Genomic DNA, 25,875 nt, shown 5'->3' with positions numbered 1-25,875 from the left:
GGAGCTCGCCGTTCTCCGGAGGCTTCGCCCTGCGGCCTTTATTTTTCCTTTTTCCGTCTTGGTTTGATGTCATGGAAAGAAAGGAAGAAAAACATGAAAGGGAAACTGGGTAGAGAGAAAAGATTAAAATCGCGGCTCACAGGGCTCCCCGCAGCGAGATGCGATTACTCGGCGTTTCAGAGGCGTCTGTTGATTGAAACCCGCTCCCCTAGCCTCAGTTTTTGTTTTTTTTTTTTTTTTTTTTTTTTTTTTTTTTTTTTTTTTTATTTTGTACCGGGGATTGAACTCGGGTCCTTGCGCTTAGCAAGGCAGGCCACCGAACCACTGAGCTAAATCAACACAAAAGTCAGGAATGAAGTGAGAGACTGCCTGCAGTTTGCAGTGGATTTGGCTGAGGTGGTTCCCTGCAATCTGGAGCTACGGTGAAGCCGCAGGGCGTATGCCTGGGTGTATTTTAAACGCTTGGGAATGACGATTGAAGAGATGTAATAGTACAGCTAAGGAGGAAATGTATAAGGAATGATTGGAGTATTACCTCGGGTGTAATTTGTAAATTGAGGCCCCAGGGAAAGAAGCTGATAGTTTTACTCCCCGTCTCTACAGGCTTTTCCCCTAGAAATTTAGCGAGACCTGCAGTTTCTAGAGGTATTAATGTAACAAATCGTAATTATGGAAATTTAGCCAGGTAGCAACTGATTTTGCTACGAATCAAAAATAGGTGCTGCTGTTGTGTTCAAAATGTTCCGGTTTTGCGTACGCGTTAGTCCTGCTTATATGAAATCAAACGTCCTCTTTTAAATGAGCTACACATTTTTTATATCTTAGAAATAGGGGAAACTAGTCTATTGAGACATGTAGATTAACCTGGTGCAGTCCATTACTGCTCTTGCTGTTTTGGGCCGTCTTTTGGTGCGTTATGATCCATCATGTCCACCCCACCCCCATCTAGTTAATGACTAGTTAAGAATTTAGCTTCGATTCGTAAACAAGCTCAAAATTGTGGCTATGCAGTCTGATCACCACAGCCCAGGGTAGCACATGCTTTTTTGTGTGACCTTGGACCAGAGTCTGGCTTTTTCCTGCGTTAATAAAATGTGAATCACAGATGTCACTTAACTGTCATTGAGGTTTTGGCATATCATCTGCACCTCGCAGTGCCAGCTGACTAATTCTTTTCCCTCAATTTGAATAAGGCAAACAAATAAAAGCGATGGTTTTTCTTTGTACTGCCATCTTCTTGAGCTATTGGGTAGTGCTGTTATACTTTTAGAATACAGAAAATTTGTTGGATTATCAACATTAAGCATTCCTTGGTGTAGTGTTTATTAGCTTCTACTTAGGTAAGTCAAGGGTGGGACACTTTTATTTTCATCTTTTAAAAATAATTATTTTGAAGAAATAATCTTCAACAAAACCATCCCAAATTCAGTGGAATCTTTTTAAATTGTAAAAATGAGTCAGAAAACCTGTAACAAAGATCTATCAGCCATAGATAACTAGAGTTTTATGTATAATTCTTGTAGACTTATAGCTGTGTAAATATACAGAACTATAGATCTGTACTACATTTGTACAGATAAGGAAAGCTAATATTAGTTTACTATGTACTAATCACAGGTAGTTTATATCTGTTTTTTCATTGAATCTTTTCAGAAATCTTTTTTTTTTTTTTTAAGAGTAGGAAAATTTATTGGGGAATAGGAACGTGGAGTAAGAATAGCTCCTGAGAGACAGGAGGGCTCCCAGGTGAGTTGTCAGTGAGCTCACGTCTCTGAGGAAGTTTTATAGAGCAGTCATGAGGGGTAGGTAAAAACTGTAATCTACCAATAAAATTACAAGTATAGTTGCTTAGATGATATTGACCCAGTAGTAACAAGGGTGTGTGGATGACATCATAACTGGTCGATAATCTGTAGTCTTAGTCTTCCTAGTTGTTTTTTTTTTTTTTGGTCTTCTTAGGTGTAGTGCTAGTGTTATTAGTCTTGGTAGATGGGAGAGAATGGACCACCCCAAGTGAGATAACGGTCTACAAGGGAAATCCCAAAAGGGGTTACAAATAACTCAAGCTTCTGTTTATCCCTTAGGGAAGTATGCAGGTCTGGCCTTTGTGACTTTTATCTTCAGGGTCACCACCGGTCACAGCTTCTGTGTGTTCTGATCCTCTGCATTGACTTTCTTGAGGGCCCATCCCTGTCTGACTGCCTGCAATATTTCTACCTAATTTAGCACTCTCTCCTCTGAAGAGATACCCCCTAGCTGCAGTTAGGGGAGAAGGGACATAGTTTGTATATAACTGCTTCCATCTGAGAAGGGTCCATGTAAGGGAGACTGCAGTCAGGGCCCTCTCCGGAGACCTAATCTTGTGGACCTAAGTTAAAAGTGCTGTTGTAGTTTAGCAGTTATGGAAGTTCTTAATATAAGGTTGATCCTGTGAATCCCAGTAAAAGGAGTCTAGCACTTTGGTCTTTGGTTCCATCTGTAATATCTCTTGGAGTTTGGCAGCCTCAGAGTTGTAGAAAGGGTTTCCGGTAGAAAAGGTTCCCTCATGTCCTTTGTCCTCATTGACCTTGGAGGGCCAGGGCCAAAATATTGGCTGTGTTCTCTTAGCACAGTTACCTTTCTAGTTCTGTTCTCCAAACTTTAGTTGTTGAACACCCAGAAGAGATCAGTGACATTAGTAGTGCAGTGGATGCGTAACTATTTTAATTTTATCGGGACATTAAGCACTTTTGCAATATAAAGTACAGTTAGGACTGTTATTTCTTTTTTTTTTTTTTTGAGACAGGGTCTCACTATGTAATTGAGACTGACCTGGAATTCACTCACTATGTAGCCCGGTCTGGTCTCAAACTCACAGCGATCCTCCTGCCTCAGCCTCCCGAGTGCTGGGATTACAGGCATGCGCCACCACGCCTGGCAATGATTGTTATTTTATATCAACCATAATTGTTCTAGTAGGTGAAACCCTCCATCCAGTGATCTCGGTAGGACCTCCAAATGTTACAGGAATGATGTAAGGGAAATAAACTATCTCCCAACATGCTAAATGTCAGATACACCGAGTCGTGTTCCCTGAAGGCAAAGAGTGAATTTGAAGAAATGGTGGAGGTTAAGAGTAGGAAAATTTAGGGGCCAGGGATTTATCTCAGTGGCATCGTGCCTGGCTCCCAAAGGGCAGGGCCCTGAGTTCAATCCCTGGTACAAAAAAAAAAGAGAGAGAGAGTAGGAAAATTTACTGGTGAAGAGGAATGTAGAATAAGAATAGCTCCTGAGAGACAGAAAGGGTCCTGAGTGGGTTGTTCTTACAGAAACCTTTTGAGGGGGGATTTGTTTTCATAATGGTAAAGTCAAGTTTAGTAACTTCTTGCTCAAGGGCACAAAGCTGCTAAGTTGTCATTACAAAGATGCACCTATCTACTTGAATACAGGTGTGGTCCAAATGTAGGAATATGCCTTCGCAGATCCTACATATATGTGCATATGTATTCTCGTGCACCCATATATATAGCACTCTTTATATGTACATGTGCAGTTCCATGGGTCCCTGATCATACCTCCACACATTTTTGTACATGTGTGTGTGTGTGTGTGTGTGTGTGTGTGTGTGTATAAAATGTTCTCAGACACTTGCATTCACAAATTTGCATTGTGCATTCTTGCATACATCTGTACAAAGGGACACAAAACCACTGAGCTAAATCCCTGGCTCAAGTGGGTTTATATTTTAATACTATTTTGTAACATGCTTTTTCACATAATCATGTCTTATGAATATCTTCCTATATCCGTGTAGTCTTTTTTTTTTTTTTCTTCTTTTTTTTGAGACGGGGTCTTGTTTTGGAGTTCAGGCTGGCCCTTGAATTCTTTGTGTAGCCCAGGTTGACCTCAAATGGCAGTCCTCCTGCCTCATCCTCCCAAGTGCTGGAACACAGGTGTGTGTCCCCACACCCTGCCTTTTTTTTTCTTTTGAGGTAGTCTCACTGTGTTGCCCATGCTTTTCCTGAACTTGTAGACTTGGAACATAATCCTTCTGCCTCAGCCTCCCAAGTTCTAGGACTACTAAGGCACATGCCACCCTGCCTGACTTGTATCAAATATTTTAAATATCTGAACAATATGTAATTGTATGGCTGAACCATTAACAGTTTATTTGCAGTGATTACCAACAATGTTTACAATGTTCCATTTGCTAAGTTTGTTTTTTATTTTTAATTTAATTTTTTTAGGACTATACTGAGGATTGAACCTAGGGCCTTCACACTGAGCTACATGCTTAACCCTTTTCATTTTTTGAGACAGGATCTCACTTAGTAGCTTAGGTGGGACTCAAATTTGCATTCCTTCTGCCTCGGCCTCCTCAAATTTTAGGATTACAAATGTGTACCACCACACCCAACTCACTTTACTTTATAAATTTCTAGGTGTGACAATACTCGGTTAGGGAATATACATATTTTAAAGGCTTTTGTATTATAGAATGTCAGTAAATTGTCCAGGCAACTTGTCAGGAGTATGATACTCTCATCCTAAAAGGTTGACTTATATTTGGTACAGTTAATCAAATTGCAGTGGTTCTTCAGCCATATAAATATAACGGAAGGTTGTGTGATTCATTTGTAAAAGCATACAGCTTTCTTTATGTGGACAACTGGAACACAGTGACAACAGGCTGTCCTCATAGATTCCCTAGGTCATGATTTTTTTCCCGTTTTTGCATTCTGACACCAAGACTGTGGAACCATTTGGAAACATTTGAGAAAGGCTTAGGTGGTCCCAGAAACCTGTTGTGTATTGCTCTCTAAGGGCAGAAATGCCTGTTCATCCACTCCAGCACCTCTTCGCTTTACTGCAGTGCAACTTCTCTGTCATGAGTTTTGCCATTTCATGCCAGTGGTTTGGAGATATCTGGATTTCAATCCAGTATAAGTGGGCAATAACCTTTCCATATTTGTTGAAAAACTAAAAGAATATGCAGTTTGGGACTTAGCCCATTGTCTGCTAAGGAAGCTGCTATTGTGAGTATTGCCAGAAAGCTTGTATTATAGTCTGATGATGCTGTGGAGCAACTTTGGGGATAAATTTTGAGTCACTTCTCCCATATTTATGGAGGAACATTTTGACAGATCTGAGAAAGAATTTCATATCTCTACCAGGTCAGTCCATAGATGAAGTCCTGATCTTGGAAGAAGGACTGAGTAGTGCTAATGTAAAGTATACAGACATGTTTGTGTGTTTATCTCTATTTTTGCTAAGTTACAACAGTCATAATTATCTCATGGGATGGTATCATTTACATGTTACAATGTTAAGATTCTTTAAAGTTTCTTGCAGTATTTGTGGCCTATATGGTCAGTGATCAAATAACTTTTTAAACAAAAGATAATGGAAAGACAAGTAAATTATTTCTTTGAAAATTCTTAAAAAATGGTAAAATATGTCTGTCTCTAGAACATTTGTTCCATACCAAACTGAAACACTGTACCCATTGAATAACTCTATTCTCTTTGCTCTAGCTCCTGTTAACTACTATTCAACTCTAGAGACTTCTTGTAAGTGGAATCATTATTTTTTCTTTTATGACTAACTGCATTTAACATAATGTCTTCCAGGTTCATGCATATTATAGCAGGTGTCAGAAGGTTTTTTGTTTTTGTTTTTGTTTTTCTTTTTTGAGACAGAGTCTCACTTTATAGTTCAGGCTGGCCCTGAACTCATGTAGCTCACGCTGGCCTCAAATGTGGCAATCCTCCTGCCTCTGCCTCCCAAGTGCTGGGATTACAGGTGTGAGCCACCATGCCTCACTTAGAATTTCTTTCTTTTTTTAAGGCTCAATAATATTCTGTTATATGTTTATACTACATTTTCTTCATCCTTTCATTGATTGGTGACCACTGAGTTTACTTCTCCCTCTTGGCAGTGTGCATAATGCTGCTGTGGGCGTATTTGAGTCTGGTTTTGACTCTTTTGAATATATACCTATAAGTGGAATTCTTGGGTCATAAAGTAATTCTGTTTAAAATTGCTTTGAGAAACTGCCATACTATTTTCCACAGTGGTTGCACATTTTACAACCCTAACAGAAAAGTGCACAAGGGTTCCAATTTTTCCATGTTCTCAGCAACACTTGTTCTGTGCTATTTTGTGGTGGGTTTTTTGTTTTGTTTTTTTGAGACATACGTGCTACATTGTCTACTGTGGCATCAAACTGGAGATCAGCCTCCTGAGTGCTGGGATTATAGGCATGTGCCACTTTGCCCAGCTTTGTTGTGGTTTTTTGTTATTGTTGTTGTTGTTACCAGGGTTTTTTTGTTTTGTTTTTGTTTTTGGTATTGAAGTTGGGACCTTACGCTTAGCAGGCAGGTGGCAGGCAGTGCCACCACTGAGCTAAATCCCTGTTTTTGTTTTTGTTTCGGTACTGGGGATTGAACTTGGGTTCTTGTGCTTGTGAGGCAGGTGGGGGAAGCACTGAGCTAAATCCCCGGCCCACCCCTGTGAGTTTTTTTTTATAAGTATCCATCTAATTACTGGGTTTGAAGATCCTATATGGCCACTTGCAATATGGATTACCACTTCTCTAAGGATTAGTGTGGTGTTAACATCTTTTTGTTGCATTGGCATTTATATGTCTTCTTTGGAGAAATGTCTATTCAAGTCTTTTGCCTGTTTTTTTAATTCAGTTTTTATTTTGTAGGTATAGATTTATTTCTGAGTGATGCTTGTAATTTTAAATTTTTGTTAGAGGGATTTCAAATGCATACAAAAATAGGATAGTATAGTAAACCTTAGGAACCTGTCGCCCAGTTTAAGCTGTTATCATCAAACAGCTAATCTTATTTCATTTGTACTCTGACCCTAAGTAGGGACTGACGAGAATACTGGTCAGTTAAAACATTTAATTGATAATAGTTCCACCTCTGTTTGGAGCTAACTTTGTGACTGTGGGCAAGGACTCAGCTGATCTAGCCTTGTTTTCTTTCATGAGATGAAGTACTTGAACTCATTAGTTTGATCATTCCTTCCATATTTATAATTAATTATTTTTATGTGTCGTGTCTTTGATCCAGAGAGACTGCATTATAGTGATTTAGCAATTTTCTCACCCCCCCTTTTTTTTGGTGTGCTGGAAATTGAACCCAGGGCCTTGTGCATTTTGGATGAATGCTGTACTATTGAGCTATTCCCCCAACCCTCCTTTTCTTATTTTTATTTTAAGGTAGGGTCTTACTAAGTTGCCCAGGCTGGAGTTGAATTTAAATCTCCCTTCCTTTAATTTCTCAAGTAACTGGGATTACAGGAATGTACCATTGTGCACAATTAAATCAGTAAATTTTTTTTTTTTTGGTACCGGAGATCAAACTCAAGACCTTGGCAATTGCAAGGCTGGTGTGGTGCCACTGAGCTAAATCAACAGCCCCAACTCAGTAATCTCTTTTTATTTTTTGAGACAGGGTCACACTATGTAGTTGAGACTGACCTGGAACTCACTATGTAGCCCAGGCTGGTCTCAACTCAGGAACTCACAGCAGTCCTCCTGCCTCAGCCTCCTGAGTGCAGGGATTACAGGCGTGCACCACCACGTCCAGCAACAAATCAGGAATTTTAAAAGCAAGAAAATACTGATTTTTAAAGCCTTTTACTTTTTCTTTTTAAGAGAAGCTGTCTTTTCTTTTCTTTTCTTTTTTTCTTTTTTTTTTTCTTTTTTTTTTTCTTTTTTTGGTACAGGGGATTGAACTCAGGTCCTTTTGCTTGTGAGGTAGGCGGAAGAACCATTGAGCTAAATCCCTGGCCCCAAGAAGCTGTCTTTTTAATTTCTAATAGTTGCTTTTTCCGAAGTTTAGAAAATCTGCTGATGTTAGTCTTGAAACAAAAAATAACCAAGATTATGTAAAGTTACGAATTTCCAACAATGAGTGTCATTATATTGTATACATTTAATGTACCAATAAAATTAATTTAAAAAAAGAAACAGCATTAAATGTTATCTGAAGATTATCTCCACCTTGGGGATCTTACACATGATTGATGGTTAAGAGATTATTTTCAACACTCTTGGCCAGTGTAGCTGAATTGCGTTTTCATATTTTTTAAAGGTGCTTAAAATCAGTTCTGCTCATTTACGCACAGGAGGATAGGCAGCACGAATACTTACTGTTGAACACAGTGCTTCAATTTCTTCTCAGGTGCTAGAGTCAGTAGAGGTGATCAGTCAGACAATAGATCTTGTGAGCTTTACAGCCATCTTGTGCTAGCACTTGCCAAAATGGCTTAAAGAGGGAAAGAAAAGACCAAGCTATGTTGGGCATTAAAGGTGATCATTGGCTTATTATATTAACATTTACTGTTGTTTGGGAGATAAAATATCTTGATTTTTGGTGTTTCAACTAGGTATTTACTTATTGACTGATTTTGTGGTACAGGCCTTTGCACTGACCTATATGCTCAGCCAGCCCCTCTCCTCCCCCTGCCTCCCTCCCTTCCTTTTCTTTCTCTTTCTTTGTCTTTCTGCTGGAGATGAAACCCTGGACTTTCACATTAAACTTCATCTCCGATCCCATTTTTATTTATTATTTTGAGACAAGGGCTTGCTGAGTTGCTCAGACTGAGCTCTAACTTGTAAGCCTTCCATAGTGCTGGCTTCCTGCCTTCCTTTTTTTTTGTACCGGGGATTGAACTTGGGACCTTGCACTTGTGAGGCAGGCAGGCAGGCAGGCAAGCAGCTGCACCACTGAGCTAAATCCCCGGCCCTTCCTTCCTTCTAAATAACATATAGAAGGTACTCACTAAATACCTGCTTAATGATTAATCCATAATAAATTATGGTATTGATATAATCAAGTACTAAATTAAGTTAGGGCATGAGATGCTAGATAAAAGACATCATTTGGGGATGGATATGGACATTGAGACAGAATAAATCATCTAGTTACAGAAACTTCTAGGAAAGCTGAGCTGAAATTTAAGTCTGGTCTTAAAGGATAGATATGATGTAGGTGGGGGCGACAAGGATTTGGGGAGAGGAGTGGACTCTCCTAATTTCCTATGGAGAACTTGTTTCGTTTCCTAGCATGCATCATCCACTCCGACCTGGTGGCCACTGCGCATTCTGTTTTCTCTATCTGGAGTGCCCTTTTCTCCTCCCCCATGTGTTAGTTTAGGTTGGTTGCTCTAAGGGCAGTTTGAGTACCCTTTCTCTCTGTTAGGTTAATATGCTCTGAGCGCAATAATGCTTTCCTTTTGTACTCGCTTTTTGGTTTGTTCTTTTTTTGGTGGTAGGGATTGAACCCAGGCAGAGGCTTGTGCATGCCAAGCAAGTACTCTGCCACTGAGCTACACCCTAGCCCCTTTTTAGTTTAACTTTGTGACAGGATCTTGTCAAGTTGCCTTGACTTGCCTTGATCTTGTGATCCTTGCCTCAGCCTCTCACGCAGCTGGACTTACAGACTTGTGCCAACTGTGAACTCCCCTGGCCTTTATTTTACTGCCTTTGCTTTTACTTTTTATTTAGTGGTGATTTTTGTTTTTGGTTCTAAGGATCAAATCCAGGGCCTCATGAATGCTAAGCACAGCACTTTACCACTGAGCTGCATCTCCAGCCCTTAGTTAATTTTTATTTATATCAAAATTATAAATGCATGTAGTTTAAAATCAGATCTTACAAGCTTATTACAGACCTAAAACAGCAATCTTCTGTGTATCTGTCTGCTCTTTAGCTCTTTTAACTGTTTCTCCATGTCATTTTGTTAGTATGCCATTAACATGTAGTGTGCTATGTCTTTCTTGATTTTTCAACATTTTAAAAATTTAACTTGCCCCTGTAGGATATAAGGACTTCCCTTTCTTGTATCACCCTCACCAGCATATAATCATACTTTCTGTCTCTTCTTTTTCTGATATGCTTATATCCATGCATTTAGAATAACATTTTAGCATTTATAATAATTGACAGAAATAAATGCTATTCAGAGCTGAAACACATACTGTGGTTGTGGTTGTTTTCCTTGGTTGCCCAGACTTTATTATCTTATACTTTTATTATTAATTTTTGTTAGTTTTTTCTTGTGTATATGTTTTATACATAAATTTGCCAGTCAAGGGCTGGGGGTTTAGCTCAGTGGTTCTGCCACCTGCCTTGCAAGCCCAAGGGCCTGAGTTTGATCCCTGGTACAAAAAAAAAAAAAATTGCCAGTCGCACTAATTCATTTTCTCTTCCCCTAAATATCCTAATTGTTTTTTTATATTCTCAAACATAAGGCATTTTATTAATTTCTTTTTGGTGGTAGTGGTAGTGTGGAGCGTCTTGCTTTACCTTTTAACCTATTCTGGAAGATTGCTTTCAAATCCTGCTCTTCATTTGTTATCTGGGAGATTTCCGACCTCTTAATTGAATCCCCTTTCTTCAATTCACATCTCTCTCTCTTGATTTACCCACCTCATTTTCTTTTCTTTCTTTCTTTTTTTTTTTTTCTCTCTTTTTTTGGTGTTTTGAGACACCACTGTGACACTTTCACTGTGTAGTCTAGACTGGCCTCAAACTCATAGTGACCCTCCTGCCTCAGCCTCTTGAGTGCTGGGATTCCCGGTGTACACCACCATGCCCAGCTCACCTCATTTTCTTGAGGCACATTCTCCAGTAGCTGAGGAAGAATGCATGGGAGATACTAGCTTTCCCATTTCTGAGACACAACATGTTACACCTGCAATTTAAAAGGAGGAGAGGTTTATTTTGGCTTATTTAGTTGAGTTCAGCCCATAGTTAACTGACTCCAAGGCACAAACATTACAGTGAAAGGGTCTGGTGGAGGAAAACTGTTAACCAAGTCCCACCCCCAGTGACACCCCACCACCCACACCAGGTCCTGCCTCCTTACATGTCCAGGGCCCCCATGGTCCAGTCATGCTCCCAAAGCCCCGCCTCTGAATACAGGAGATTTTAGGGGGCTATTTTAGATCAAAATCACAGCAGGAAGCTGTTTTTTTTTCTTTTTGAGACTTTGCATGTCTAAGTGTCTTTTCCCCCACTTCAGCACACTTAACTTAGAGCAGGTTTGTTAACATTTTCCTTAAAATTTTGAGGGAATTTGCTCCATTGTCCTGTAGCTACCAGTGTTGCTATTAGGAATTCTGGTGCCTGATTCTTTAGGTATGACCCCCCCCAGCCCCCATCTCTCTCCCGTATCTGTCTTTGCTTTTTGGAGAAATTTCACCATGTTGTAGTTTGGTGATCTATTTTCATCCATTGTGCCAGGTACTTGTGGCCCTTCAGTCTGGACCTTTGTGTCCTTTAGTTATAGGAAATTCAAGAGGATTTATTTGGTTTTTTTCTGTCTTAACTTTTTTTTCCTCTATTCTCTGAATTTTTAGACTCGTACTATTTGGGGGGGATACTGGGAATTGAACCCAGGGCCTTCACACCAAGTTGCATCCTAAGTCTTTATTTATTTATTTTTTAAATTTATTTATTTTTGGTACTGGGGCTCAAACTCAGGTCCTTGCATTTGCAAGGCAGGCAGTGGCACCCTGGTCCTTTATTTTTTTATTTTGAGACAGGGTCTTGCCCAGAGTGGGCTCTAACTTGGGATCCTCCAGCCTCACACTCCCAGGGTCCTGAGACTGCAGGCATCTGCCGCCAGGCCCAGCTTTTATTTTTTATTTTTTAAAATTATTTTTCTGTCTCTTCCCTTTTTTTTTCTCTGTGAGATTCTGTCAATTTTATTTTCTAATTCTTTGCTAAATTTTATTATTTTTTAAAAACTACTCTAAGTGTTCTTCCTCCTATAGTACATTGTCCTTGTCTGAGTGTTCTAATTTTCCTTGTAAAGCTCTGAGATTTTTGAGAGTCCCCACCTGCCCACGGCCTCACCTATCCACACACTTTACCAGTAAGTTCCATCAACTCCCTTCTTTCCCTTTTAAGTTTTCATTTTCCAGCCAGCTGTGGTGGTGCACACCTGTGATATCAGCTTTCAGGGGCCTGAGATAGAGTTCAGAGGTGAACACGCTGCTGCGCAGAAGCCGTAGGTTTGCCACCGCTGATGGGCTGTGTGCTGTGTTGTGTTGTTGTTTATGTGGTTGACTAAATCATTAGGTGGTGTTTGATTCTAAATAAATGTGAAATGTAAGTTAAGATACATTAAGATTAGTTACCATTCTTCAGGTAGGTTTCTGTTAGAAGTTCGTCTTTATGTCTGCTGTAACTGCTCTCTGCTAAGTGCCGGAGTAAATACACTAGTAAACCCTGTGTTAGGGTCCCAGTCAAAGAAGGCTTACAGTCTCTATCACTCATCCTGACAGGTTCTTTTTCTGCCCTTCCTGAGTGAAGTATGATTTACATTCAGAAGCACAAACGGTAAATATGCACTCGAATTTTGATGAATCGACTGGACCCAGATAAACAGCATTATTGGTACTCCAAGGCTCTGCCCTTTTGCTTACCCTCTTCCCTAGGCTAACCCTGTACTAGTGTTAGTGTGTTAGGTTTGTTTTTTAAATTTCTTTTTCTCTCAGTACTAAGGATTGAACCCAGGAACTGATGGGCTACATCCCTAGCCAGCCCTTTTTGAGACAAGAATCTCCCTAAATTGCCTAGAATGGCCTCGAACTTGTGATTCTCTGATTCTCTTGCCTCAGCTTTTTTTTTGTTTTGTTTTTGGTTTTTTTTTGTTGTTGTTGTTGTTTTTTTAATACCGGGGCTCGAACTCGGGTCCTTGCGCTTGCAAGGCAGGTGGCGGTACCACTGAGCTAAATCCCCGGCCCTTGTCTCAGCTTCTGAGGCTCTGGGATTACAGATCTGTGCCACCATACCTGGCTAAAACATCATATAAATATAATCACACAGTAAGTACTTTTTTGTGTCTGGCTTATTTTGCTTAATATATTTTTGCTGTAGTTTGTTCATTCACATCACTGTATAGAATTTAGTTGCATGAAGTTAACAGTTTAGTTTGCCACTCTACCATCGATACTTGGACAATTTCTAATTTTGTGACTGGTAGCCTTTGAACGTTCTTGTATGGTTTCTAATAAGTTTGTGTGAGTGTTTCTGTTGAATATACAAATGGGAATGGAGTTGTGGGATCACAAGGTGTGGTGGGCAAGTTCATCTTTAGTAGATCCCGCTAAATAGTTCAGAGATTTTACATTCTTAAGAGCCTTTGGAGAATTCTAGTCGTTTGGTTGTTATATGTCCTCAGCATTTTTTCCCCATTTATTTTAACCATCTGTAGCTTTAGTTTACATTTTGGTGATTACTAATGAAACGGAGCATCTTTTTGTAAACTTATTGGCCATTTGGATATCCTTTTCTCTCTTTTGCTTTTTAAAATTTTTTTGCAGTGCTAGGAATCAAACCTGGATCCTTGCTCATGCTAGCTTGCAAAGCTTGATCCTTGCTTGCTCATCCTGAGCTACATCCTCAGTTTGGATATCTTCTTTTGTGCAGTGTCTATTTAAATCTTTTGTCTATTTTTCACCGAGTGGCTTTCTTTGGTAAAGCAGTTTTTAGTTCTTTATGTGTCCTGCGTATGTGTCCTTTGAAAAATGTATCTTTTCTCAATCTTTTTTTTTGAGACAGGGTCTCATGTAGTTGAGACTGACCTGGAACTCACTGTGGAGTGCAGGCTGGTCTCGAACTCACAGCTATCCTCCTGCCTCAGCCTCCCGTGTGCTGGGATTACAAGCGTGCACCACCACACCTGGCTTGGCTTTTTCTCTCGATTTTTACATTGTCTTTTTGTTCTCTTAACTGTGTCTTTTGAACAAATAGAAGTTCTTAATTTGGGAAGCAAATATGAATCAACCTCTTAGTCTCCTTGGATACAAGAAAGCTAATAACCATAAAAGAAGACATAGTTCCACTTTCAAGGATAGTAAGTAAGATGCAGGAAATTACAGGTAAAGGCATGATATCCCCTGTGATGACCTAGAAATTCAGCTGAGGAACCAGTCACCATACCTATGAAATGGTGTTGCTATTTTAGTGTAATGACATATAGGAATAGTGTTTTGTTTAATAGGTTTCATAAAAAAACTCTTTTGACCTTATTGACAGATATTGACCCCAATAATTGTACACAAAGCATCAGTCAGCGAAAATCTCATTGAATTAACTTCAAATGTCCGAAATTATTAACTTAAATAATATTATTATGGCTTAAAGTTTATGCTTAGTAAACTAATGAAAAAGTAGACGTGTTCTTTCAACAGTATTAAGAGAAACATGACAAAATAGTAAAAAAATATGTATAACGAAGGAATCTGACCTCTGCCATCCTGATCAGAGATCCCTGTAAACTGCCTCCCTAGTGCAGCTGCCCCGAGGATCCATAACAGCATCAGCCCTGCTGTTGCTAGCAGGCACTGCTCCCAGTGCTTTCCCAAGCCTCCTCCTTGGCACCCCTTACTGCTTGTGGTCTCTCAAGCCTTGTTCTTGGCAGGAACGGGAACCCACTACTCTACAAAAGACCATGTAGCCTGTAGGAGAGTTGAGTTGCACGTCTGGTATCTAGTGCCCGAGCAGTGCCTCTCAGGTTTGTTCTGAAATAAACCTGTCCATTTGAGCCTATACCTTTGTTTCTTCCTTCTATTCCTAGCATATAGTGATCCTGGTGTATAGCTCACCAAAACACTGAAACTTACAAATATCTACAAAAAAAGTTGCTGTGGGCTGTGGCAGAAAAGGCAGTAGAGAGAATGCAAGGCTTGAATAACAGTATATTCACATTCCCCCCCCCCCACTTTTTTTGTTTGTTTGTTTTTTGAGACAGGGTTGAGCTTTGTAGATCCGGCTGGCCTTGAACGCACTGGAGCCAAGGCGTCTCCCAAGTGCTGGGATTACAGTCGTGCCACCATACCTCGCAATAAATTCACATTTGATCCCATTCTTGTGGGTTAGATATCTACATTAATAGTATTTCCATTTTTAAATATGTGTAGTATAGCTGTTTTTCAGAAAACATATACAAATTAAATTTGTTAATAGGTATGTAATTTAACAAAACTGTATTGGATTTTTTATGGGGAGAGGATACCAGGGATCGAATTTAGGACCTTGGGCTTGCCAGATAGGCTGTGACACCACTGTAAATCCCCCGCCCTGCATTAGACTTAGGGTCTCACTGCATAGTTCAAAGTGCTCTGGAACTCACTATGTGCCCAGGCTGGTTTTGAACTCACACTGATCCTCCTGCCTCAGCCTCCTTAGTACTGGGATTATGGGTGTGTGCCACCACGCCCAGCTACCCTGCATTGCACTTTTAAGAGTTAATTTCTTTGTAGTTTTTTATGAGGCTCAGCACGTTGTGCTTCAAGGCACATGGCAGAACTACTGAGCTAAATCCCCAGCCCTGTAGTTTTGGTATGTTTTATAATTTGATTTAGAATTAAGATCTAAAGATCTGTTGGTAAAAATGTTAATGTACCCTAAATATGTAGAAATTTTAATGTGCACACATACATGGGTATATTAATGTATATATGTATATAAGGTCTTAACAGAGGTCTAGAATCCTTTTAGTTCTGTGGTGAGTTTTAGATACTGTAAGTTTAGGTAAACAATTTTAAAAATTGTTCTTGAAAGCTGGACATGGTGGTGCACGCCTGTAACCCCTGCACTTGGGAGGCTGAGGAGGATCACCATGAGTTCGAGACCAGCCTGAGTTACATAGTAAGTTCAAGACCATCCTGCACTACACAATGAGACTCAAACTAAAAAAAACTGAAAATAGGGCTGGGGATTTAGCTCAGTGGTTCCACCTCCTGCCTTGCAAGCACAAGGTACCGAGTTTGATCCCCTGTACCAAAAAAAAAACCTAAAAATAAAATAGTTCTGGAAACCTAAAATAATTCATTTTTTTTAATTAATTGTATTGATACATTTAAGGTATACAATGTAATGACATTCACCTTTGGAAATTTGCACCTTTACATAATCCATCTTAATTCTTATTTTTTCCCCATTCCCCTGGCCTCTCTTCAACCCCTCCACCCCTCCCTATCTACAAAGACTATTTCCATTTTTTCCTTTTCTCATGTTAATTCCATTCCCATCTTTCTTTTCCCCTACCCTTCCCATTTCTGCTTCCCCTTTGCACCTTTTCTTTCTGTTTCACATCATCTGTTATACCAGAACCCAAAAGAATTCTTGAACAGATGGCAGTTCTAATCCATTTTCTGTTGTAATAATTTCTTTTTTTTCTGAAAAGGCATATTTACATATAATTTCATTTTTTTCTCTATTAAAAAAATTAGAGAAAGAAACCTGACTACACGGGATTCTCAAATGAACTCTCAACAAATTGGAGAAAAGTTTAAGGGGAATTTTTAACTCACTAGCAGAGAGAAAAAGTCCAAATAAAGTTCAACACCCAAAAGAATCACCGCATAAAAAATGGACACTGCAGTTCCATAGTCATAGTTCCAAAGTCCACAACCTATCAGGAAAGGCATTTTTCTCCCCTACACACATAAGTGATGAAGACCATTTCTAGGAAGAGAGAGAGTTTGGGTAGTTTTTAATCAGTCTATCAGAGATTTGCTTTTTACGTGTGACATGGGGTCCTGTCTTACTAACAGAGAAAGTAGTCCAAACCTGTAGCTCAGCTCTTAACGGAGGCTTAAGAAAGGGCATCCATTCAGATCACTCTGAGACAGCTGATAATCTGATGATCACTGACAGAGCTCCCCTTTCACCTCACTGAGGAGCCCAAATAGGAAAGAGATGAGATTTTCTGATTACCGGATGGGCTGTCAGGAGCTAGTTTCTCTGAGGGACCTTTGGGTATCCACCAGACTGTAGCCCTGGCCATGACCCCTCAGTTGTCACCTCACTTTCCTTTTGTTCCATGCAGTCAGAGATCTGTCTCCAAAAGGAGCCCAGTTGCCTATCTGCTCAACATTCCTCTCACCATTGGCATCAGTGGGAGTGGGGATTCACCAGAGGGCAACTGAGGAAACCTGTTCTCTGCTTTGAGAGCAGCAGCTGCCCTGAGAGCAATTATTAGCTGGCAGAGTGACCACTGTTTGGCATTCTGTAAGGGTCAGCGGCCTGAACTGTCTTTATCTGAGAAGATTTCATAAGAGACCCATTTTGCAGCATTTTAAACAACAAAGTCCAAATGCAACATATGCAAAGCAATAAGAAACAATTTTAACAAAGGACAATGCATTGTAAGAGAAAGAAGCAATTTGCAGAAATTTAAAACATGTACCTTAAAATTAAGACAATTTTGAAGCAAATGCTGAAACAAAGGCCAGAATTTATGAAACAAAAAGTTACAATCTATGAAGCAAAAGACCAACATCAGAATTTAGGAAATCAGTGGAGGTATCTTGGTAGAAAACCTCCAAAATGATGTAGGGGGAATAGATTTAACTCGTAAACTTTCTAGGTGTCTGAAACACAAGTTCATGTTCTCTAAAATCAAAGAATGAATTCTAAGACAACGGAGGTTAAGAGTAGAAAAGATTTATTGAGAGAAAGAAAGCTTCTGTCTAAGACAGAGGGGGACCATAAAGTGGTTTGCTCCTATCATTTTAAATGGTGAATAATTATGAGCTTGTTTTTGCTTTTATATTTCTATCTTAGAACTTTAACATATCTTAGTTGAAAGCTATATAGGTTTTGTTTTGTTTTTGGTACTAGGGATTGAGCCCAGGGCTTCCATTGAGCTACATTCTCAACCCCTTTCTTATTTCTGATTTTGAGATAGAGTCTCATAGAGTTGCCCAGGCAGGAATCGGATTTGCAGTATTTCTGCCTCAGCCTCCCTAAATGCTGGGATTACAGGTACATACCACTGTACTTAGATTTTTATATAGGCTTGTTTTGTTTTTTTTTTTAACTGAAGTTTATTAGTCAAGCACCATGATACATGCTTGTAATACCAGCTAGTCAGAGATCAAGGCAGGAAGATTGCAAGTTGGAGGCCAGCCTGGTTAATCTAGCAAGATTCAGTCTCAGAAGATAAAAAAAGAATGGGGATGTCGCTTCATTAAAGAAACCAGGAGTGGGGGATGGGGGACTGGCACCTTCACAGTAAAAGTATGAACTAGATTTTAATATACAAGATTTAAAAGTAAGTCTGGTCTAGCTCTGTTTTAAATTTTATTTACTCTGTAAACACAAGTGGAGTAGTTGCAGTTTCCTGTCAAGTTCAAGAAAACAAGCCAAATATTTAGCTCTGAGCTGAGCCTGAGTTTCTTATGGGACCAAGTGGAGAAGAGTACATGGTTTTAAATAGTTTGGATGTTGTTTCTTAAGAAGATACATATACAGAGTCAGAGACTAGTTGTTACCTATTTGGAAATATCAAGTGAGTGTTCTCCTTATTCCTGAGTGATTATCAAATCAGGACCCATTGAAGGCGTCTGGCTGCACGTTTACTGAAGCTGGGTGCCACAAAACACTGGTGCCATTTGTTTGACTGTTTCTTGGTGGGGCCGGGTTCAGAACTGCTTGGGCATATTTAGGACATGGGTTGGCAGGTTGGTGACAAATTGTGATGCTACTCACAGATCTCATAGTGTTAGTACTGTAGCCATAGTCGGCTTACTGAACTGCACTTGTGTTTGAGGACTGATTTCTCAGTGTGGTGGCTTCTTAAGTTGAACATTGAAGATGAGGGCCCATTTTGCCACCTTCTTTCCTTTGTTTCTTGGACCTAATGTGAAGATTAGAAAGTTAGCTGTCAAATTGGTGATCATAGTTCACAGTATTTACTCTCTCATTTTTAAGGACTTCCATAAATACTGACTTAGAGTATTTTCTTTCTTACCAAACTCAGTTTTCATCAGGTATATTTATTTTAACATTGAAAGCCACAAAAATCTTCAAATAGGAAGCATTACAAACTGATGGCCTCAACAGGGAAGGGAAGGGAGGGCATGAAGGGAGGGCAGGAGAATGGGGAAAAAATAAGAACCAAGATGCATCATGTAAAGGTGCAAGATCCAAACGCTGAATGTAACTGTACTGTATACCTAAAATGCACCAATAAACTTAATGGGGGGAAAAAAACCTGAACTGATGCCCTTTCTAAGGAGATTTACTATAGTATTCTCTTCATCTATTATTGCATTGACTTTTAAAATCATTATCCTACTTACTTGCTTTTCCTTTGCTTTAGTGAATTTGGGGTTTTAAATGTGTTTTCATTCTGGTATTAAGAGGATTTGCATTTATCCTTCCCTTATAACGTGAGAGATATTCTTGGGGCCAGTCTAAATCCAGGGTTAGATTTTTTGGTTTTGAGGTTCAGTCTCTTTGTCTTTCTCTGTTCCATCTCCCCCACCCCTTTCTCCCTCTTTCCCTCCTCACCCCTCTGATGGTGCCAGAGATCAAAGCCAAGGCTTTGTAGTACCTCATACATGCTGGGCAAGTGCTGTATACCACTGAGTAAAATTCCCACGCATTATTTTCAAAGTTACCTTTATTTTGGTTCTTGAAATAGGAAAAATGATTTTCATTCTCAGATCTTTTTATTTCTTTTTCTCCCCCTTTTCCCCTTCCCCCTCCTCTGTTTCTGAAACAGGATTTCTCTATGTACTTTTAAGCTGGCCTTTAACTTACTATGTAGCCCAGGCTGACCTCAAACGTGTGGCAATCCTCCTGCCTCAGCTTCTGGAGTGCTGAGAATACAGGCGTGCACCACCGTACCTGGTTCCAGAACGTTTTTAATCATTCCAGAGAGAAACTCAGACTCATTAGTAGCTGTCTCTCTCCCCTTTTCCCAACCCCTGGTAGCCACTAATATTTGTCTATGGATTTGCTTTCAAGGTTTACTTGTGTGGCAGCATGTATCCTATTTTCTGGCTAAATAATAAATATTTCATTGTATGGATATAGCACATATTGTAAATTGATGAACATTTGGCTGTGAACATTTATGAGCAAGTTTTCAGTTATCTTGGATATTGTGAATGTTTTCAAGTATCTTTGATATTGTTATGGCTGTGTCTAGATGTGCCCCCAAAGTCTCATGTGGTCATAGATGGGACTTTTCAGAGGTGGCTGGATCTAAAGTGTGTGATGCTGAGATTGATTATGGTGTAATGTTAGATTAAGGGGGGTAGCCTGGATAAGATACAAGATACAGCCCATAGGGTGAGTAGCCTGGATAAGATATAAGGGACATGCTTTTGCTATCTATTGCCTGCCATAAACTGTTTTTTCCCTGAAATTCCTGTTTGTCATGCCACTGTGCCTTGGAGCCAGCTGATTGTGAACTAAAACCTCTATAAACTGAGCTGAGATAAACCTTTCCTCCTTTAGCTTTGGGTGTTGAGTATTTTGTCTCAGCAACAAGAAAAGTAACCAAGACAGCTATATATACCCAGAAGTGTAATTTGCTGGATGTTTTTATAGTTATCTTTTCAGGTAGCTTCTTTCTAAAAAGTAGCTCACCAACTAAATGTTACCAGGTTATGAATTGCTCACCACTCCTTCTGGACTTGGATTCCAAGTTCTTGCTTCAAACAAAGAATTGAAGGAAGTGAGCAAAAAGGAGTGGCAAAATTTATTCAAGAAGGCAAAAGTGAATAGAGAAACTGGCTCTGCAGAGCATACTTGGGCTGAGTAAATAAAAAGGGTTAGAGCAAAGAAAAGTACACGCTGCATCTGGGAGACACACAGCATGGGCTATCATAGAAAGTTATGATAGCCAAGCCTTCATGTGTTTCATGTAGGCTTTTATGCTGTCTAAATTTTGAGGAAAACTGTGAGAACTGCTACATATGGGTCCTGAGAGGCAGTGCTCAGATCCCACCCTCAGGCTGATAATCAAGTCTACGCCATACTACTGAAAACCTGCTTGAGTTCTCACTAGAAATCCTTTCCTGTATCCAGGATCTTGTGATCAACAGGTCCTGCCCACTTCACAGCCAGTTTTTGTCACACCCTAATCTATCTCAATTGTTTTTAACTTTTTTGAGAAACCACTGAATTTTTCTATAAAAGCTACACTATTTGTTTTTCTACTACATGTCTTTTATTTTAGCTGTTTTAGTGGTGTATGTACTGGTATCTCATGTTTGGACTTGTATTTCTCTGATGACTTAATGATGAGCATTTTGCGTTTACTTGCCATTTGTGTGTTGTCTTTGGAGAAGTGTCTGTTTAAATCCTTTGCCTGAGCAAAGGTGGCTCACGCCTATAATCCTAGCACTTGGGAGTCTCAGGCAGAAGGATCTCAGTGAGTTCAAGGCCAGCCTGGGCTACATGGGGAGACTTGTCTCAGGAAAAAATAAATCCTTTGCCTGTTTTATTTATTATTACCACTATTATTTTGATGGCACTGACGATGGAACCCAGGAGTGTGCTTACATCCCTAGCCCTTTTAAATTTTTTTAAATTTTGGGACAGGATCTTGCTAGGGTGTGACTGCTGGCCTCAAACTTGATGATTCTGCTTTCACATCCCGAGTAACGGATTACTGGCCATGTATGCCTGTCTCAATCCTTCTCCCCTTTTTAATGGGGTTGCCATTTTATTGCTGACTGTCTGTTACCTTGTCAAAAGTATTTTAAAATATCATTATATATAATAAAACTTGTATAGTCCTTACAGACTTTCTGTTTCTGAATAACAGAGTAAAATGGCACACTCTGTTTACTGAAAAAAATATGGTTGTTTACTTCGTGGTAATTATACTGTCTGGTCTGGTAGGATTTAGAGTATGCAGAAAGAGTGGGCTGGTAATGAGAGGTTTAAAAATTGCATTACCAAGTAAAAATTTTAGAAATTGACTCTAGAATTTAAAATGGTCAATAACATTATAGCTAGAGGTGAGGCCCTGACCCAGAATTTTCTGATTGATTGTTAATAATTTAAAGAAGGAACTTAAAATGTACAAGAATTAAGGTTGCATATATTTGGAATTTTGTGGATTTCATTGAATAGATAGGCATTATTTTTCCTATGCTTTTTGTAGGAGTTAAGAGGTATATATAGATACCTCTCCTCAAGTATAAGGATTAATGTATTTTATTTGGTAGGGTTCTTCATTGTTTTTCCATTCTTAGTAAATACAGACTGTAAGAATGACTGAAATTTTTTAGGTACTGCCAATCAATGCAGTTATAGATGTTGCCCTTTATGAGCCCCAGTCCTAGCCCTCAGTCTGCTGTGCTTAAAAATAGCTCAATTCCAAAATGAAGATTCATCTATGGAGCTACTTAGGGAAGAATGGTGTTGAAGTTTTCTTCCTGGGGTGGGAATTTAAATATACATTTAAAGCTATAGGGTATAAATATCAATAAATTTTGCTTCTGTATTAACTAGAATTGTATGTGATTTGTATATTGAAGGTAGTTGTTGTTGTTGGTGGTGGTTTTAATATGTGTTCTTACCATGCATGTTACCTAGGCTGGCCTTGACTTCTTGGGCTTAAGTGATCCTCCTGCCTCAGCCTCATGAGTAGCTAGGATTATGGGCACATGCTGCTGCTTCTAGTTCTTGGAGATTCTTTAAAATACTGTATATTTGGGAGGCTGAGCCAGGAGGATGGCAAGTGGAGGCTAGCCTAGGTAATGTAAGAAAATCCTGTCTCAAAATTAAGATAAATAATAGAAGGGGTTGGGGCTGTAGCTCAGAGGTAGAATGCCTGTCTAGCATGCCCAAGGCCCTGTGTACCCTCCTCACTACCCCCCCACGTCATATTTATTTCTAGTAGTACCTGGAGGAAGCTGACAAGGGAAGAAACCTTTATTTTAGATGTGCTGTAATTGAGTTGATTTTAGGAACACAACAGAAGCACCTGTTTGCAGATGAGTATTTTTAAAGTTAAATATGATCCTGGCCAAGAGGCACCACATCAGGTTGTGATATATCTAAAATAGGAACATATATCTAAAAATATATCCAGTTTAAGATTCCGTTGTCCAGCAAATTATTATTCAGCATAGATGCTGATCATTAAGTACCTTTTTGAAAATGGTTGCCTCTTTTCCCTCAATTGTTTTATATTAAAGCAGCTTTCTTAAAAAGAGAAAAACGTTTTTAAAAAACCTCTTTCTTGATAAAACATAATCTTATCACCAGTGTTACAGAAACAAGCCAGAGTGGGAAGGCTGTGCAGTGAGTTCTTGGGGTTGTCTCAGGATAAGGAGCCTCCAAAGCCATAATAGGAATTTTAATTGTTATTTTTATTTTTCCTTTTCCTTTTAGCCAGAAATATTACTACATGACTCTAAAATAGTGAATTTTAATGGAGCAAAGAATTTCACCTGGTGATGTCTTTTCCTCACCAAAGAGAAAAGTAAGGTTTCTGAGAAGGTTGGAGTTTCTTTGCTCTGTTGTATCCGTTACTGTCATGTAGAGGTGATCAAATTTCACATTTCCAGGTTGCTAGGAGACAGCCTGTTTTATAGGTAGTGGCATGTAAGACCTCTTTACCTCTTTATTCTTTGAATGTCTGTATTTCTTAGAATTACCTTGCTTCTTTTCTGAAGCCTAAATTATTCAGAGGAAACATGATTACTTTGACCCAGCTCAGGAAATATAAAACAGGTTAGAAATGTCAAACCAGGTTGAAGTAAAGGACATTACTGGCTGCTGTACAAGTAAGGCAGCATTCTTGAAAAATCCTTTTTCTCCCTCTTCTTGCTGTCGATTCTTGCTTCTTTTTGCAGCCTGCCTGTGGCTCAAGATTGAGGCTGTTGAGAATACCTTTTTGAGAGCTTCACGTGATGTTAAACCAGTAATTCTGGTGAACAATGGTCTCAGGAACTCTTAAAATAATTCATTGATTTGGTGTCCCAAGATATTTGGCTTTACTATAGCAATGTTGCCCATATACTTTTTTTTTGGTACCAGGGATGGAACGTGGATCCTTGTGCTTGAGAAAACAGGCAGCATAACCAATGAGCTAAATCCCTAGCCCCATATACTTTCATGTACAGGAAAAAGTATTTTAGGCTACAGTTTATTTTGGAAGTGCCTTAAGTTTAAGATTAGATTACTAATCATTCAAAAAAATGTGCCCATGTGATAGATGCTGATGAGAATATGGCACAAGAAAGAATCATTTGAAGTTGAATTCTTTGCAGTATTCATCAGAAATGTTTTGCTAGTGTCTGATTTTAAATAGCCTTGGGACTGGAGATTGAGATAGTTGGTTCAAATGTAATGGATTAAGGAGGTTATGACACCTCAGGCCCTCAGCTGTTCTGTTTCATTTCATGATAGAGCACTTTGTTTACAGTATGGTATAGAGGTGGTTTCTATTTTAGAAGTACCTCAGCTGACTGCGTTTCATGATGATAATGAAGCCAGGACCAGATTCCTAAATTGGTTACATCAGTATATATTCTGTTACTGCTTTGCAGATTGGCTCCCAATCTCAGCCAGTTCGTCTTTTAAATAAATGATGTTGTCACACTGGAAAAAAATCTAAGAGATGTCTTTGTTTAATGACTTGGGTAGACTACAGGCAGATGCATTTTCATTTGAAGGTATTTAAAATAACTGGAAGAAGGCTAAGTATTTTTGTCAGTGGTGGAATGCTTGACCTAACATGCTATATAAGTGCATTAAAATCTGAACTTTTTATTCAGTTGCAGAATGAAGAAGAGCCCGGGGAACCTGAACAGGTTGTAGGTGATGCCCCTCCACCTTATAGCAGCATCTCTGCAGAGAGTGCAGGTAGGCGACACAGCAAAGTGCTGTGTGGACAGCTAAAGTAACACTTGGAGACCTTGTCATCGGTATTTTGCTTTTGCATTCTGGAGTTGTCCTTGGCTTTGTTTTTAATTTGAAGCCTCAGGTAAAAGAGATTCACCATCACAGTTCTGAGAAACAAATAAAACAGCTTTTGTTGGTGTTTTGAAACAGAGTTTCACTGTGTACTTCAGGCTGGCCTTGAATTCACTGTGGAGCCCAAGGCACCCCAAACTTGTGATCCTTCAGGGCTGGGATTATAGGCATGTGCCAACACATCCGGCAGAGATTTTGACTTTTTTTTTATTCATTCATTCATTTATTTATTTGATTTTGACTTTTAGAGCTCAATTTCATTCGAACTGACTCCAGATAAAGGAATAGAGATTCAGGAACTGGGTGATCACCTACTTTTTTGTTTCTTGATCGTTTTTTATCAGCTGTCTTGCCCCCCTTTTAAATCCATTTTTTAAATCAGTATTGTTTGTGATACATAATAAATACATTCATCATGGGGAATTGGCACATACACAGATTGCATCTTGATCCTCTTTACTTCTGCTTTCTTCGTGTCCCTTCCTCCCCCTCATCTCCAAATCCCTTTCCTGTCTCTATATGCTCTATCTGTTTTGCTTTTAGGTATTCTAGTAGCTGTAACCAGGAATATACTGTCATCTATGCTAGTAAATTCTAGTGTGTGCGTTTTTTTGGTTTTTGTTTTTGTTTCTTGTTTTGTTTTGTTTTTCCCTTTCCCCACTACTGGGGACCAAAGCTAGTGGTACTGTACCTGTGAGCTTCATCTCAAATCTCTCCCCACTTTTTCTTTTTTAATTGAAGGGAAAGTTTTGTTAAGGTGCAGATTGCGGGGGCTGACCTCAAGCCTGCAGTCCTCCTGTCTCACTTCCTGGTAGCTGGTAGGGTAGGTGTGTGCCACCATGCCCAAGTATGCTAGTAAATTCTTTTTTTTTTTTTTTTTTTTTTTTCCTGCTAGGTATTGAACCTACAGCCATTGCACTAAGCTACATCCCTCACTCTTTTTACTCTTTTTATTTTTTATTTTGGGACAGAGTCTTACTGTTGTCCAGGTAGAACTTGAACTAGAAATCCTCCTGCCTCAGCCTCCTAGAGTGCTGAGATTATAGGCATGTGCCATCGCACCTGGCTAATGCTAGTATATTCTTAATTTAAAAAAAAAAAAAAAAAAAAAAAAAAAAAAAAAACACATC

The 25,875-nt window shown here is 39.3% G+C and overlaps 1 protein-coding gene across 4 annotated transcripts in view; it reads left to right on the top strand.

Annotated features, from left to right (window-relative positions):
* Ndfip1 (Nedd4 family interacting protein 1) overlaps positions 1-25,875 on the top strand; it is a 104,782-nt gene that overhangs the window by 56,546 nt on the left and 22,361 nt on the right. For 2 of the 4 annotated variants that reach the window (XM_010613895.3, XM_033766943.1), the window contains exon 2: positions 24,547-24,634. In XM_010613895.3, coding sequence (XP_010612197.1) covers positions 24,547-24,634 — 88 coding nt within the window. Of the gene's footprint in view, positions 1-23,183; positions 23,250-24,413; positions 24,445-24,546; positions 24,635-25,875 lie in introns of those variants that run through there. The other 2 variants (XM_010613894.3, XM_010613896.3) reach the window with 2 other exon arrangements.

This window comes from Fukomys damarensis, unplaced genomic scaffold (genome assembly GCF_012274545.1).
Source record: "Fukomys damarensis isolate Sample0158 unplaced genomic scaffold, DMR_v1.0_HiC HiC_scaffold_3, whole genome shotgun sequence".
In the NCBI taxonomy this organism is placed as follows: domain Eukaryota; kingdom Metazoa; phylum Chordata; class Mammalia; order Rodentia; family Bathyergidae; genus Fukomys; species Fukomys damarensis.
Note: the sequence above shows the minus strand (reverse complement) of the source record. Positions and strands in the feature narration are given on the sequence as shown.